This window comes from Gekko japonicus, unplaced genomic scaffold, assembly GCF_001447785.1.
Source record: "Gekko japonicus isolate JY-2015 unplaced genomic scaffold, Gekko_japonicus_V1.1 scaffold253, whole genome shotgun sequence".
Lineage (NCBI taxonomy): Eukaryota > Metazoa > Chordata > Lepidosauria > Squamata > Gekkonidae > Gekko > Gekko japonicus.
In genome coordinates, this window is record NW_015173681.1 from 1,227,264 (window position 1) to 1,241,996 (window position 14,733).

The 14,733-nt window shown below is 45.3% G+C and overlaps 1 protein-coding gene across 1 annotated transcript in view; it reads left to right on the top strand.

Moving 5' to 3' along the window:
- ACVR2B (activin A receptor type IIB) overlaps nucleotides 1-5,461 on the top strand; it is a 197,340-nt gene extending 191,879 nt beyond the window's left edge. Inside the window, exons 11-12 of the mRNA XM_015423053.1 lie at nucleotides 2,518-2,648; nucleotides 5,267-5,461. Of these exons, the coding sequence (XP_015278539.1) occupies nucleotides 2,518-2,648; nucleotides 5,267-5,461 (326 nt within the window). The remainder of the gene's footprint in view (nucleotides 1-2,517; nucleotides 2,649-5,266) is intronic.
- Nucleotides 5,462-14,733: the final 9,272 nt, after the last annotated feature.

The window sequence follows — 14,733 nt, forward strand, 5'->3', positions numbered from 1 at the left end:
ACGGTTTCTGCAAAATTCTCCTCCAACGCCACATTTCAAAGGAATCTACTTTCTCCGGGTCAGCTTTCTTCATTGCCCAACTTTCACACCCACGCGTAGTCATGGGGAATATCGTGAAGGGCCTTTTCCAGCTCCTTCACGGCTGCCCTTCCCAGTCTCAGTCTCCTTCTGATTTCTTGGTTGCCGTCTCCCTTTTGGTTGACGGTGGAGCCAAGGAACGGAAAATCCCAAACAGTTTTGATTTCTTCATCTTCAGCCTTAAAGTTGCATAATTCTCCAGCAGTCATTACTTTTGTCTTCAGTTTGGTGTGGTGGTTAGCAGCGCCGACTCTAATCTGGGAAATCCGGGTTTGATTCCCCCACTCCTCCACATGCAGCCGCTGGTGTGACCTTGGGTCAGTCACAAGTTCTCTCAGAGCTGTTCTCTCAGGAGCAGTCCTCGAGAGAGCTCTCTCAGCCCCACCTACCTCACAGGGTGTCTGTTGTGGGGAGAGGAAGGGAAAGGAGATTGTAAGCCGCTCTGAGACTCCTTTGGGTAGTGAAGGGCGGGGTATAAATCCAATCTCCTCCTCCTCCTCCTCCCTCTTCCTCTTCTTCCTCCTCTTCTTCCTCTTCTTCCTCCTCCTCTCTCTTCCTCTTCTTCCTCCTCTTCTTCTTCCTCCTCCTCCTCCTCCTCCTCCTCCTCCTTCTTCATCTTCCTTCTTCTTCTTCCTTCTTCTTCTTCCTTCTTCTTCTTCCTTCTTCTTCCTTCTTCTTCTTTCTTCTTCTTTCTTCTTCTTCTTGATGATCAGCTGTAATTCTGCTTTGGCACTTTCTGCCATAACTTTCAGCAGTAGTCATTCCAAGGCAGGTTACGATGCTGTTTGAAACCATGAATGAAACAACTGTAAAACCACCAGAACAGTTCCAGTGCCCAGAATCGTCATGCCAAGATCCCTTCCTTAATCCCCTTTCCTGCACACAGACCACTCCAGAAACAACGACCTTCTGAATAACTCAGTTTTGCAAAGCGTCCAAAAGTAGCATGCGGAAGGTGATCGCTGAGAAAGATCCGGAGTGTGCAGGCACTGCTTTAACTTGTCTGAAAGACGGTGGTGTGTTTTTTTTAATGAAACCTGGATCAGCCAAGCAGAATTAACACAGCAAAGTTGTTGGGAGGCGGAGAGATGCTTGCCTAGGATCGCTTGGTGAATTCATGGCTGAGTTGAGATTTCCACGCCGTAGCCAGTTTGGAGCGAGGACTCTAATCTGGGAGAACCAGGTTTGATTCCCCACTCCTCCACACGCAGCTGCTGGTGTGACCTTGGGTCAGTCACAAGTTCTGTCAGAGCTGTTCTCTCAAGGGCAGTGCCTGTCAGAGCTCTCTCAGCCCCACCTATCTCACTGGGTGTCTGTTGTAGGTAAGGGAAGGGAATTCTAAGCCGCTCTGAGACTCCGAGTGAAGGGCAGGGGATAAATCCAGTCTCCTCCTCCTCCTTCACCTCTGTGCCACACTAACTCCCAATTTATTTGTTTGTTTATTTGGTTTGTATCCCACTCTCCCATGCAAGCGGGCTCAGGGCAGGTCAAGGGATGTCAGTTGAACACATAATATATTAAAACATTAAAAGCAAACAAACAGCAATTCAAACAAAGCAACAATAAAATGACATATAAGAGCCAGGTTCAGTCAGATCACAATCAGATGGCCATTATTCAGACCGTTCATGGTGCCCCCTGGAAGATCCTAAATTGTTAAGACGCTGAAGCTGCAGACCAGAAGGTCTGTACCTTGGCAGTTCGAGACCCGAGTGTGCCGCATGACGGAGTGAGCTCCCGTCTCTAGTTCCAGCTCCTGCCAACCTAGCGGTTCGAAAGCAATAAATTGCAAGTAGATAAATAGGTACCACTTCGGTGGGAAGGGAACAGCGTTCCGTGTGCCTCAGTGTTTAGTCATGCCGGCCACATGACCACGGAAACGTCTTCGGACAGCGCTGGCTCTTCGGCTTGGAAACGGAGATAAGCACTGCCCCCTAGAGTCAGATTCAACTAACTTTTGAGCACAGGAAACTTTTACCTTTACTATCGTGACCTTAGGCAGGTCATGAGAGGGAGGGCAGGAAGGGTTGCATCAGTGCTTAGTTCTTGTGGCCCTTCCTTACATGCCTTGGGAAATGCTGATCAGTTACCACATTGGGTTTAGGAAGCAATGTTTCTCCAGGCCAGTTTGGCTGGGGATCCTGAAAGTTTTTGGTCATCTTCTGGGTGTGGAGCAGGGGGCACTGGGGTGTGTGTGGGGGAGGTGTTTGTGAATTTCCTGCCTTGGGCAGGGGGTTGGAATAGATGTCCCTGGAGGTCCCTTCCAGCTAAGTTTCCAGTAATGCTCTGTTGAACTCTAAGTGGGTGAGCAGAGGAGGCCAAGATGGATCCCAATACCGATTATGATGTGAACTGTGTGAGAACCAGATCAGAGTTTTGTGCCGTGTTCCATGGATTTCCACTGTCTAGTGACGTTTTCCCTTCTCTGTGCATACTCAGGTCCAGTGGATGAGTACATGCTGCCATTCGAAGAAGAGATCGGTCAGCATCCATCCCTCGAGGACCTTCAGGAGGTGGTGGTTCACAAGAAGATGCGTCCTGCGTTCAAAGAACACTGGCTTAAACATCCTGTATGTCCTTTGTCTGTAATCTTTTCTCTGGCAACTAGGGTTGCTAGCCTTCTGCTGGCAATCGGTGGGAGGGTGGAGGGAACAGAGGTTGACAAAAAATTATGTCACGTGACATCACTTCCGGGTGAGTACCTGGAAATGACTTCAGCATATAGTGCAGCACTCTAGGACTTCTCCAGTTTCTGTAGTTAAAAAAAACAAACCATAGACACGAGAGAAATTCCTAGAACGTTGTCTGGCACAGTGATGTCACTTCCGGGTATTCGCCCAGGAGTTGACGTTGCATGTTGCCTCCCCCCCGCGCGCGCGCTTTTTACTCCTGCTTATCTGAGCATTGATTGGGGAGGCTGGTGGTAGGATGTTGCCCACCAAAGCGGGCAGCGTGGCAGCCCGGCTACCCTCCGGGCTGAGAAGTACAGTGCAGCTGAACCAGATGCCCCCTTTGAAGTCGGTTCCCACATTCTAAAAAATGTGCAGCAATTTTTCTAGGAAGGAACTGCCTTGAGGCCTTAACAAAACTCCAGATTGAATTTATTTCTGTTCTCCCTTTGCGATGGCTCTGAGCAGCTATTCAGAGGACGGTGGAAAGGAGGAAAGAAACAGGTTGCCATAGGAATCCGGATTTCTCTTTTCTCCATACAACAAAAAGTGAGCCAGTTTGATGTAGTGGTTAAGTGTGTGGACTCTAATCTGGGAGAACCAGGTTTGATTCCCCACGCCTCCACTTGCACCTGGCTGGATGACCTTGGGCAAGCCATAGTTCTGATAAGAGCTGTCCTTGAAAAAGAGCAGTTTCTGTCAGAGCTCTCTCAGCCCCACCTACCTCACAGGGTGTCTGTTGTGGGGAGGGGAAGGGAAAGGAGTTTGTAAACTGCTCTGAGACTCCTTTGGGTAGTGAAGGGCGGGGTATAAATCCAATCTCCTCTTCTTCTTCTTCTCATCCTCTCTTAAGTCTGAGGATCAAAGACTGACAATATGGCTTTAAAACTAGGTCTGCTTTGGCAGCTCGTGGATGATACATTCTGAGTGCATAATAGCAGTCATTTGTAACTGGATTTTCATGTTTCACACAGGGAAATCCAGTTGCAAATGATCACTATGTGTACCGGAAACGCATTATCCAGTGCTGCAAGAGAGCAGGCTAACAGAAATGAAATTCAATACAGAGAAAGGCAGAATTTAGTCAAAAAAGAATCAAATGCACTGTTGCAGGATGGCAGCCGCACTTGTGAAAAGGATCTTGGAATTGCAGTTGATCACATGAATGAGCGGCATGATGTGTATGAGAGAGGTGTGGTGTGGGTCCATTTGACTTTGGCAGAGCATCAGTATGCTTGGAAATAAGGGAGGAGACCTTGCCTAGATAGCCTAACGGAAAAGTAAATCAATGAAAGTTGTCTACTTGAATGTAAGACTGTCAAAACCCACAGCTAACAACGAAGGACACACATTCAGGAACGGTTATACTTTTATTGCAAAGCTATAGATGCAGTAACACAGGCACTGTTAAGAATGGCCACAGCCACTAGAGCATAATAGGATATAGGGTATTCGTATGCACCCCCCCCCATGGCATTGGCCAATTAGACACCCTCCCGCACGCGGGATAAGTCAGGCAACCGTTAGGTGGCTAAAGCTGAGAACTCGGAGTCTCTCACGGTACATAGGAGCTCTCCAGACAACACAACCTCCTCCTGCACATCTATGGAGATAAGCGTTTCAGCAAAGGCATAACAGCAGGGATAGGAATGCAATAGCAATTAACAAGACACAGAATGAACTCCCCAACCCCCATGGCAGCATAGCTGACATACTGCCCTCTCAAAAATCAGCTTCTCCCGACCATTCCGGGAGGTCTCCCGGTCAGTCCGGGAGATCTCCCGGTTTGTCCGGGAACTCCTGATGGAACTGCCGCAACAGTTCAGGGGCCCGAATATCCCCTACTTCCACCCATTCGAGGTGCTGGGGTCCGAAATCCACCCATTCTACCAAATACAGCAATTTCCCCCGTTTGATCTTAGAGTCCAGAATCCGTGATATTTCATAATGCTCCTCGCCCTCAATCATGATAGGAGGGGACGCCATTTTCACTGGATGCCAGGAACAGGAACCTGTATCTCTCTTCAGGAGGCTGAAATGAAATACAGAATGCAATGTTCTCACATTTTTCGGCAAGTCCATGTCAACTGCAACATCGCTGATGATTCTTTTAACTTTAAACGGGCCAATGTATTTCCATCCCAACTTCCGACTAGGCCTCAACATGTTGATATTTTTTTGTAGAAACATACACCGAGTCACCAGGCTGTAGAGCCCAACCCTCCACCCTTCCCTTATCAGCCTGCGTTTTGCAGGCCTCTCTCGCCGCAGCCAATGTTTTGCATAAAAGAGGCCAAGAGTCCCTCAGTTGTTTACACCATTGGGCTGCATCCCCTGGTCCCATGTTCGTATCCCCTTCCAGAAATGGGACGGGTGGGCTGTCATAACCATACAATGCCTTAAACGGGGACATCCCCGTCGAGGAGTTCTTGGTAGGCAGTGGCAACGAGGGCGGAGAAGGGAGAGAAATGGGTTCTGGGAGGACACTAAGCCCTCTTGTTTCCTCCTCTCCCGTCCAGGGTCTGGCGCAGCTTTGCATCACTGTTGAAGAGTGCTGGGACCACGATGCCGAGGCGCGCCTCTCGGCCGGTTGCGTGGAGGAACGGGTTTCTCAGATCCGCAAATCGGTAAACGGCACTACCTCGGACTGCCTCGTTTCCATTGTGACCTCTGTCACCAACATGGACTTGCTGCCCAAAGAGTCAAGTATCTAGATCCTGGTTCACTTAAACCCTTTTTTTTTTTTTTTTTTGGTGTCTTTCCAGACTCAGTGGATTTTTTTAAAAACAAAAGAGTTAAACCACACAGACACACACACACGAACGCAGCTGCTATTTTAATCTTGACTTTTTACCATTGCTGTTGTTATTATTATTGTCGTTGTTGTTGTTATTATTATTGTTGGGTTTTTTTGGATTTGATCAATTTTACCAGCACATTGCTCTACTGTATTAAAAAGAAGAAAGAAGAAAAAAAAAAGAGGACATCTCAGCAAGCATTCAGGTGCCGACTAGTGAATGCAAACCTGATGCAGGTACCTCAAAACCTCAACGGACTCACTTTGTTTCCTTTTTGATCCTGTTTTCTGGGCTTTCTCTTTTCTCAGTATGTCTCCTTATTTTTTAAACTCAGAGCATCTGTGATATCAAGAAAACCACCTCCCTATCTACAAGACATGCTGCAAAATTCGGAGGAAACTTAAGACTGTTACATAAAATCACACCTCAGAAAGGAACTTTCCCCGCCCCAAACCTTTCCTTTTCCTTTTTTTTTTTTAATTCTTTTCTATTGTCGACAGTGAGCTTAAAAGAAAAAGAAAAGCAGATGTGTCTTTTACGGGTCTAACGGGTGTTGTAACGTGGGGGGTGGTGGGAAACAGAAACTGAGAAGAGAATGTTGATTCTTTGATGGTAGAATCGAAAGGGAAAAGTTTAGTATTTGGGGTGGGGGAGGAGAGAGACGTTGGACTTTTGCAGCATCTGGAGAAACATCTGCTACAGAGCTACTTCTCAGGTAAACCGCTAATGAGAGGGAGAGCAAGTTTTGAGGCAGAGTATTAAACTGCTGCAGAGTACAGAGGAAGTTGGGTCACAGAGGATCACAGGCAGAAGTTAGCCCTTTCACTGACTTTGCAGGCTTCAGTGTTTGTTTGCTTGTTTGTTTAAAAAGGAAAATCCTTATTTAGAGTCAAACCAGGGAAGACACCGGAAAAGTTAAACCACCTTCCCTCTCCATGTTGCTGCACCGGGTTGAATCCAGAATCCCTGGCAGCTGCAACCCACCGTTAAAAAAATACAAGGAAGATCCAGTTGCAAATCTCCTAGTGTCATATCTGGTTTGACCCTATCTCATACCAACATGATGCAAGGGTCTTTTTTAATGCATTTGCCGTACCATCCTAAGCAGAATTGCACCATTCTAAGTCCACTGGCTTTGCATGGACTTAGAAGGGTGTAACTCTGCCTAGGGGTTTTTCCACATTTTCATTTTTCCTCCCTTGTGTGTTCCTGTTGCTTCAGGGTTTTTGTTCAGTTCCACACATGTTTTGCTCTCTCTAGTGGTCATTTGATATTAGATTGCTTTTATGTCCAGCCTAAAAACCTCTGGTTTAAATCTGCAGGGAGAAATGCCGGTCATAGAGTGGTGTAATATTGAATTGACCACTAGATGGAGCAAAACACACACAGAACAGAAAAGCAACAGAAACACATAAGCAAGGAGAACAGGAATGCAGAAAAGCCTAATGACTGCACAATTAAAGAGGCAACAGCTAAGCCTCTGCAGTTCATGGAGCCAAATGCGGCCTGCTACCTAGCATGTGTGGCAGCCCACCAGCAGGTGGATAATCACCCGGTTTTTGGCCTGGCTGGCACTGGAAAAATTGAGGGAAAGGTGGAAGCACATGCCATTATGTTGGGTTCCAAATTGTGTAAAACTCCATTCGGCTTGCATTTTATGCAGGAGATTAAAAAAAAATCAATGCCCTACTGGCGTTTAGTTTAGAGAAAAAGATCTTGGGCCAAAAGTCCTGCAAAGTCCTGATTTCCCAAAAGATGTCTGAAAGCAATTTTAAAAGCTTAGTTTTCTAAGATGTTTGATTTTCATCTAAAAATGAGAGAAAAGAAACAGCCAAGCAAAACACTGGTGACTGGAAGCTTTGTTAATGTACTATAGCTTCCAAGGATTAACAGAAGAATTTCTAGAATACAGTCAGAAATGCAATTTGGACGGCCGTTTAAAGCACATTTCCATTCTGATTGACTCCCATTGAAATCATAGGGATTTACTTACGAGTAAATGTCTTCAGTGCTTGTGTCTAGTGAAATTCCGTTGGTTGTGAATGGTCTGGATTGCACCCCTAGATGAAATGGCGCACAGACCGTATTAACATGTCAAACTGAAGGCAGTTTAACTGACCAGAAATAATCAAAGCCCGATCCTATGCCCTTGGAAATCTGCATTTCCCAGAGTTCTTTAGAGGAAGTCATGACACTTAAACCAGTTTGAAACTAGTTTCCAAGCGGTTTGTATTAGTAATGTAATTTAACTGACCAGTAATCATCAAAGCCTTGATCCTATGCGCATTTACTCGGAAGCAAATCCCATTGTTGGGAATGGGTTGAGTGTTGTTTAGGATTACAGCCTCCACTGAGGTGGACCTCTGTCACCCAACTCTTTCCTCTTAACAGTGGTGCATATTCCAAAATACCGTTGATTCTCTTATGCCATAAACTCGCTCTTAGTCAGTGAATGTTCCTAATGCTGCTGATTCAACATTTAAATATTTTTTTAACTTGCAAAACATGCAATGATTTTTTTAAAGAAAGAAAGAAAAAAAAGAACACACATAACACATTGCGTGGCTTCCGAGGTTGAAACTTATTTTAAAAAGTTGTGAGAGAAAGAGAGAGAGAGAGAAAAAAAAACCTTCATGACCACAGACCACCTCAAACCAGAAATACCTCAGAATTTTCTACTTGTATGAGTTTTATTATATATTTTGTTAGTTGTGTTGTCTTGTGGTACGTATATTTTAATGTAAGTTGGCTTTTTTGACAAGGGAGTTTTAAAAAAAAATGGAAGGAAAAAAGAAAAGAAAAAAAGTTCCAAAATCTTTTAGGAAGTGCTACCGTTTTTTGTTTGTTTTGTTTTATAAAGCACCATTGTAAATAAGTGTAAGCGGTTTTAGAATAACTGCCTGTATAAGGTCCCTGGGCATTATTCACTCTTGTTTTTTGAAGGCTGGTTCCATTCTGTTTCTTTTGGGGTCACGAGGGAGGACAAAGCAGTTTTAGTAAAAAAGATCAGCGCAACATTTTTTCCCCTGAAATCTTTCTATTGTCCCCTGAATACAACATCAGTCTACAAAAGAAAGTTGTTTTTGATGACAGATTTCAAAGGAATGCACATTACGGCAAAATTGAACAAAGGAGTCTTTTGTAACCCGTCAAGGCTTCCTTCCCCCCCCCCCCCCACTTTGTTTCTTTGTTTGGTTGAAAATCTCGCCATCCCTTTGATTGACAAAATTATCCCCAGTTAATGAATTATCCTCTAAAAGAAGCATGCAAAGGTTGACACCCCCAAACCCATTTACTCCAAATTCTGCCAACTGTGGTTGGATTCTTTTGGAACAGATGGGACAAGAACCTGAGAAAAGAGGCCTTTTCTTGATGTTGCCTTTTGGCACTGGGCTGTAGTCGGCAACCTGGAACTGCCAAGAGTTTCCTTACAAGTATCGAGAGGGGGGATATTATCAGAGAGGGGGAGAAATCACAGGTTGGTTGTGTTGAATTAGATGTTCCCAGAAAGGATCAGCCTTTTTCCTTGGGAAGGTGGCAGAGAATCACTTCAGGTGTTTGAGGGAAACCATGCCAAAGAGACGCAAGCGACTCTTGTCCTTTTCTGTCTAGTGGTAAATTTTGAAATGCAGGAGCTGTTTGCAACACCCCATAGCCACACCCTGGATAAATGTGTACCAAAAAAAAAAAGAACTTCAGATTTCTTCCCTTACTCATAGATCCAGATGAGTTAGCCGTGTCAGTCTGTTGCTACAAAATAGTAAAAAGCCCAGTAGCACCTATATCACTAACACACTTTATTGTGGCACAAGCTTTCGAGAAACACAGCTCTCTTCGTCAGGTGCATCTGACGAAGAGAGCTGTGTTTCTCGAAAGCTTGTGCCACAATAAAGTTTGTTCGTCTCAAAGGTGTTTCTGTTTTCCCTTAACATTCCAAGTTCCTTGGAATGAATAGTGAACGCAGGAGTAGGGCATGTCCCAGTGGGAGGACCAGTCAGATGCCCTGGGGGAAGGACACCACCGCCTGCCAGAGAAAACCGAGGACGTGCCCTTTCAGCTTATCAGCTAACAGACTGAACGGAAAGTCATCGGTCTGAATCACTTGTGAACTTGCTAAATGGCTCAGGAAAGCCACCCTCGAGCAGAGTGAACGATACCGAGCTACGTTACGGGGTTGTTGGAAGGACTGTAGCAAGACAAATTGCAAGATGGATCGGATTAAGGATCCATCCAGTCCAGCATCCCATTTCACAGAGTAGCCAACACCATCCCTCCAGGAAGTCCAGAAACAGCACTTCCCTCCTGTTTCTCCCAACTGCTACCCACAGGTGATTTAGAGGTGTAAACTGCCTTTAAATACGAAGGATCCATTTAGCCAGCATGGCCGATCGGTTTGGATTGTGCGGTTCTTGAAGTTGCTTTTTTAAAGTTAAGCTATAAATGGCCATTATTATTATTATTATTATTATTATTAATAATAATAATAATAATAATAATAATAATAATAATAATATGCATTTATACAGAACCCCACATCCTTCTTTTCTAAACCTTTAGCTTTTCTTACCCAAAAGGGAAGAAAGAGAAGGGGGGAGGGACAATTCCAAGAGAGAGAAAGGACGAGGGAAAAGAATCAAAACAAACCTCTTAGAATTTGTCTTGAAGAAGGAAGATTTGCATAGCTATTTTTTTATTTCGAGAGTCAACTTTGTTCTGGTTCTAAGAGGCGGGAAGTAATAACTGTGTCGGCTTCCCCTTCTCTCACGCCAAATGGGTGTCCTAAACCGAGTCTGGCTACGCGTGAAAGAAAGAACTAATGGGATATAACTGGCCCCCACCCCCAAATCACAGCTGCCGCAAACCTCAGGACAGAGGTACTCCTGTGAGAGCGTCCATTACGTTCAAGCAGGGGACTCCAGTTGGTGTTGTCATCATGCTAGGTCTTTGAAAAGGGTCTCAGGGCAGCACCTTTGTGCCCCTGTGATAACTTCCGGGGGCCCCGTGCAAAAGGAGGAGAGATGCCTCTCGCTGCCCTGAAACATCCATTCCACCCATGCCTTGGGGAAATGGCCACCCTCCCCCACTTCAGATGAGATCCAAAAGTGTGGAGAAAAGAAGCAGCCACCCAAGTCTCCTACAATTCCTCCCAAGTCACTTCTTTGGAACATCCAAATCCAAGTGTTCAAGCAACGAGGTGGATGTTTGCCTCTTGCGCTCCAGCCCTCAATCCTTGGAAGAGAATCCATCCACCAGAAGAAAGCATTTCACGAAGATGTCTTAAAGGCATGTAGAATTGGGGACGATGAGTCTGGGGATATTCTCTCCCATGGTTTGTGAGCGATAGACGCGGGCGTGGCCTTTTTCTGACCCCACCACCCCACTGTTCATGACTCCGGACAAATTAGTATAGTAGAACCTAAATGTGCACGCTGATTTGCCTTTTGTTGCCCATTGCATTAGAAGTTAAAACCAAAAACACCTCCTGCTTTCCAGGCAAAGGCCTCCCTTCCCGCTTCCTCTGTTCCAGCATTGGGATTCGCTGCATTTGCAGGATTGGTTTTTCAGAGGGATCAGTTCAGGAGTCAAATTTGATACTCGGAGGGCATTTAGTGCATTCAGAGCCAGCTGTGGATTTGTGGGGTGAATGAAGAGCACTGGGCAAAGGTCTCCCGTGTGAGGCTGAATGAGGGCAGGCCCCCAAGATAAAGGTGAATTTCCCAGCTAGGGGTTATGGCTTGCCCCTGATTTTTGCAGTCCCCAAGAGTCGGTGGAAACCAGAGGGTCTTTTCTTTTGAGAACCCCCCACATGTGCCTGGCAGACTTTATTGGGCTTGGTAGGTCACAACTTGTGCATGCTTCGCTGAGGGATATTTTAGCACTCGGCAAAAACCTACATATCTTCATCTTTGTGACTGATGTTGGAAAGAGGAACGCTGTCAAGTTTTAGGGAGGCTGAAGTGAAATGGAACAATTAAAGATTTAAACAAACCTACGGTGAAATATCTTCTTCAATGTGAGGCTTAACTATCCAGGCGGTTAGTGGAGGGGTGTGGAAAGATGTGCGGTCTTTTAATGATTGTAATAGGTCTGCCGCTTCTAAATACGCCAGTCCCCCCCCCCTTCTTTTTGCGGTGTTGTTGATGTAATGGCTAAATCGAGCTTGTTACAGCAGTTGCCTTTGTTCCTCTCTTTAAAAAACACACACAACTCCGGGGTTTCTTTAACAAGCTTTAATGTATTTATTGGAAGTGCCATATGAGTTTTGTAGCCTGCTAGAGAGTGTCCTCGACCTTCCCTTGGCAAGGGGTGGGGAGAAACACCCACCCACACACTTCTCCTGGTGGCATGAAATGTCTCTTACCACTGGGTGCTGTTGGACGCACAGTTTCCAACCGAATGCTAACCAGCTTGCAGTTATTAATAGCCTCTCCGTGCTCACGGATCCTTACAGATCATTTTGTCATGCCAAAAACAAAACAAAAATCCCCTTGGCACGATCTGTTACGACTTAATGTAGCTTTACTGGTGTGCCCGCTTATCCAGGACAGCCCTCCCTTATACGCCATTTGGGTTCCGTGTTTGTGATCGGTGTGTACCAGGGGATGATGCTGAATTGCGTTAACCCTCGATTGAAACAGCTTTCTCAGCTGGCGAGTGGCAGAAGAATCTGAGCAGATTTCCTTCTCTGTTGAAAGAGTTTACCATCCACATTAGTAGCTCTCGGTCTTCCTAGCGCTCAGTTGGCTCATTACACCAGATTTAAAGTTTCCCGATATAGCAATAAGATAGTTACCCCAGGCAGTAGCTGTGCATACGAATATGTCCTTTTTTCACCAAATACAGCTTGGTTTACCTACTGCCTACATAGAGATCAACCTCTATGTTAATTCTCAAATACTTCACCTGCTGAAAAGCTGCCTTTCATTATATTATTAATATTCAGCCTTCCCCACTTGACACCAGTGTCTCCTTGTTCAGACATAATGTCAGAACATGGGTCGGGATCGAATGACTGAGCTGTATGCTTGTGTGTTCCCTTCCACTGTGGGGCATACTGTTGTTTGCAGGTATGCAGGGCTTTTTTTGTAGAAAAAGCCCAGCAGGAACTCATTAGCATAACAGGCCACACCCAACAGCAGAAACTAGCATATTAGGCCACACCCCTCACAGCACCACTCATTAGCATATTAGGTCGCACCCACATGTTACCAGAAGTGTGGTCATCCAGCCACACCCACCTTTTGCTTGTTATTCTGTTTACCTTGTTTCTTGTCAAAACCCAGGGCCTTTTTTTGTAGCAGGAACTCCTTTGCATGTTAGGCCACACACCCCTAATGTAGCCAATCCTAATGAGTTTCTGCTGTTGGGTGTGGCCTATTATGCTAATGAGTTCCTGCTGGGCGTGGCCAACTCAGGACCCAGACGGAATTCCGTTCCTGTGTGTTCCTGCCCAAAAATAGCCCTGCAGGTATGGATGCAACAGCAAACTGTGGTTTGTGTTAAAACAAAAGTAACAATGCAACCTTACGCTGAGTTAATTCTGTCAACGCCCATTGGTTTCAGCGGGCTTAGACTGGAGCAGCTGTCCATAGGATTGCTAGGGAATCGAATTGTAGCCCGTAGAAAGAAGCGAAAGTGCATAAGCCAAATGGCTTGCCTGCGTAACACTGGACCTGACATTCTCTCTGATAGGTGATTTGTTTTTTAAAAAAAAGTTCCTGGCACATTTTTTTTAGCAGCACTGTGACTGTCCAGTTTTGGAATTTGCATTGGACTTCTGCTTAGAATAGACACATTTAAAGAAGTGTTATAGCAGATTATATAGCGAATTATCCTTCCTCCCTGCACCTCAGTTGAATTATAGGTGAATTAGGCTGCCATTCTAACTTAACAAAGAAATGGCCCATAAACCAGTAAGGATACAGAACAGATCTTGGTCTTTTATGTGCACAGAATGCTGGGTCTTCCTTTAGTCAATATTTTGAGGCCTCTTAAGCGACAATCAAAACATTCGTTGTTTGAGAAGTGCCAGAAGATTGACTAAATACGAATAGAAGCATAGCCAGAACAGACCCTATGTGGGAAATCCACAATGAAATTGCCTTTTGTTTTTTCATTAAAGTGGCTTGAAAAGCAGCATTGAGAAAGAGATTTAACCCCTTCCCTCCACTTGATTTCCCCATTCTAAATCGCCTGGAAGCGGGAATTAGCAACACGGTGGAGGGAAAAGATGGGCATTTTTTTGTACTTCTTTTTCCTACTCTGGGGCTGATAACATTGTGGAAGGAGTAATGTAGATTGTGGACACAAGTACAGAGAGAAAGGGTTGTCCCTCTTCCTCCCCCCGCCCAGTGGCTAACGTAGAATGAAAAATGGTGGATATGGTCCTAAGGGCTATTTTTGGGCAGGAATGCACAGGAACGGAGTTCCGGCTGGCTCCCAAGTTGGCCACGCCCAGCAGGAACTCATTAGCATAATAGGCCACACCCAACAGCAGGAACTCATTAGGATTGGCTACATTGGGGGGGGTGGCCTAACATGCAAAGGAGTTCCTGCTACAAAAAAAGCCCTGGGTTTTGACAAGAAACAAGGTAAACGGAATAACAAGCAAAAGGTGGGTGTGGCTGGATGACCACACTTCTGGTAACATGGGGGTGCGGCCTAATGTGCTAAAGAGCTGTGCTGTCAGGGGTGTGGCCTAATATGCTAATGAGTTCCTGCTGTTGGGTGTGGCCTATTATGCTAATGAGTTCCTGCTGGGCTTTTTCTACAAAAAGAGCCCTGGTCCTAGATTTCCCAAACTATGTGTTTTGGCCCTTTGCTGTTGACTACCAAAGCCAGATTAAAAGTTGATTTGTGGCTCCCCCGTTACCTTTTGTTCGATAACCAACTGCTATCAAAGGAAGCAGTGTGTAACCTAGTCTTGACCCTGAAACAAAATCAAGTATATTTTAAATAAGTTAGGGTTGCCAGTTTTTTCCCTACCGGAGCATGCTAAAAATCTGAAAAAGGAAAGGAGGAATCAGCAAAAATCACACACACCACCCCCCTTCCGTTAGCGAACTACTGGATCCAACGGAGTCGTTTCAGTACTGCCTGTTTCCCACCTCGAACTTGATTAAAGTGTACAGAAAAACAAACAAAATACAAGGCATTGATGGAAATACTATCTCATATATGGCCCCCGT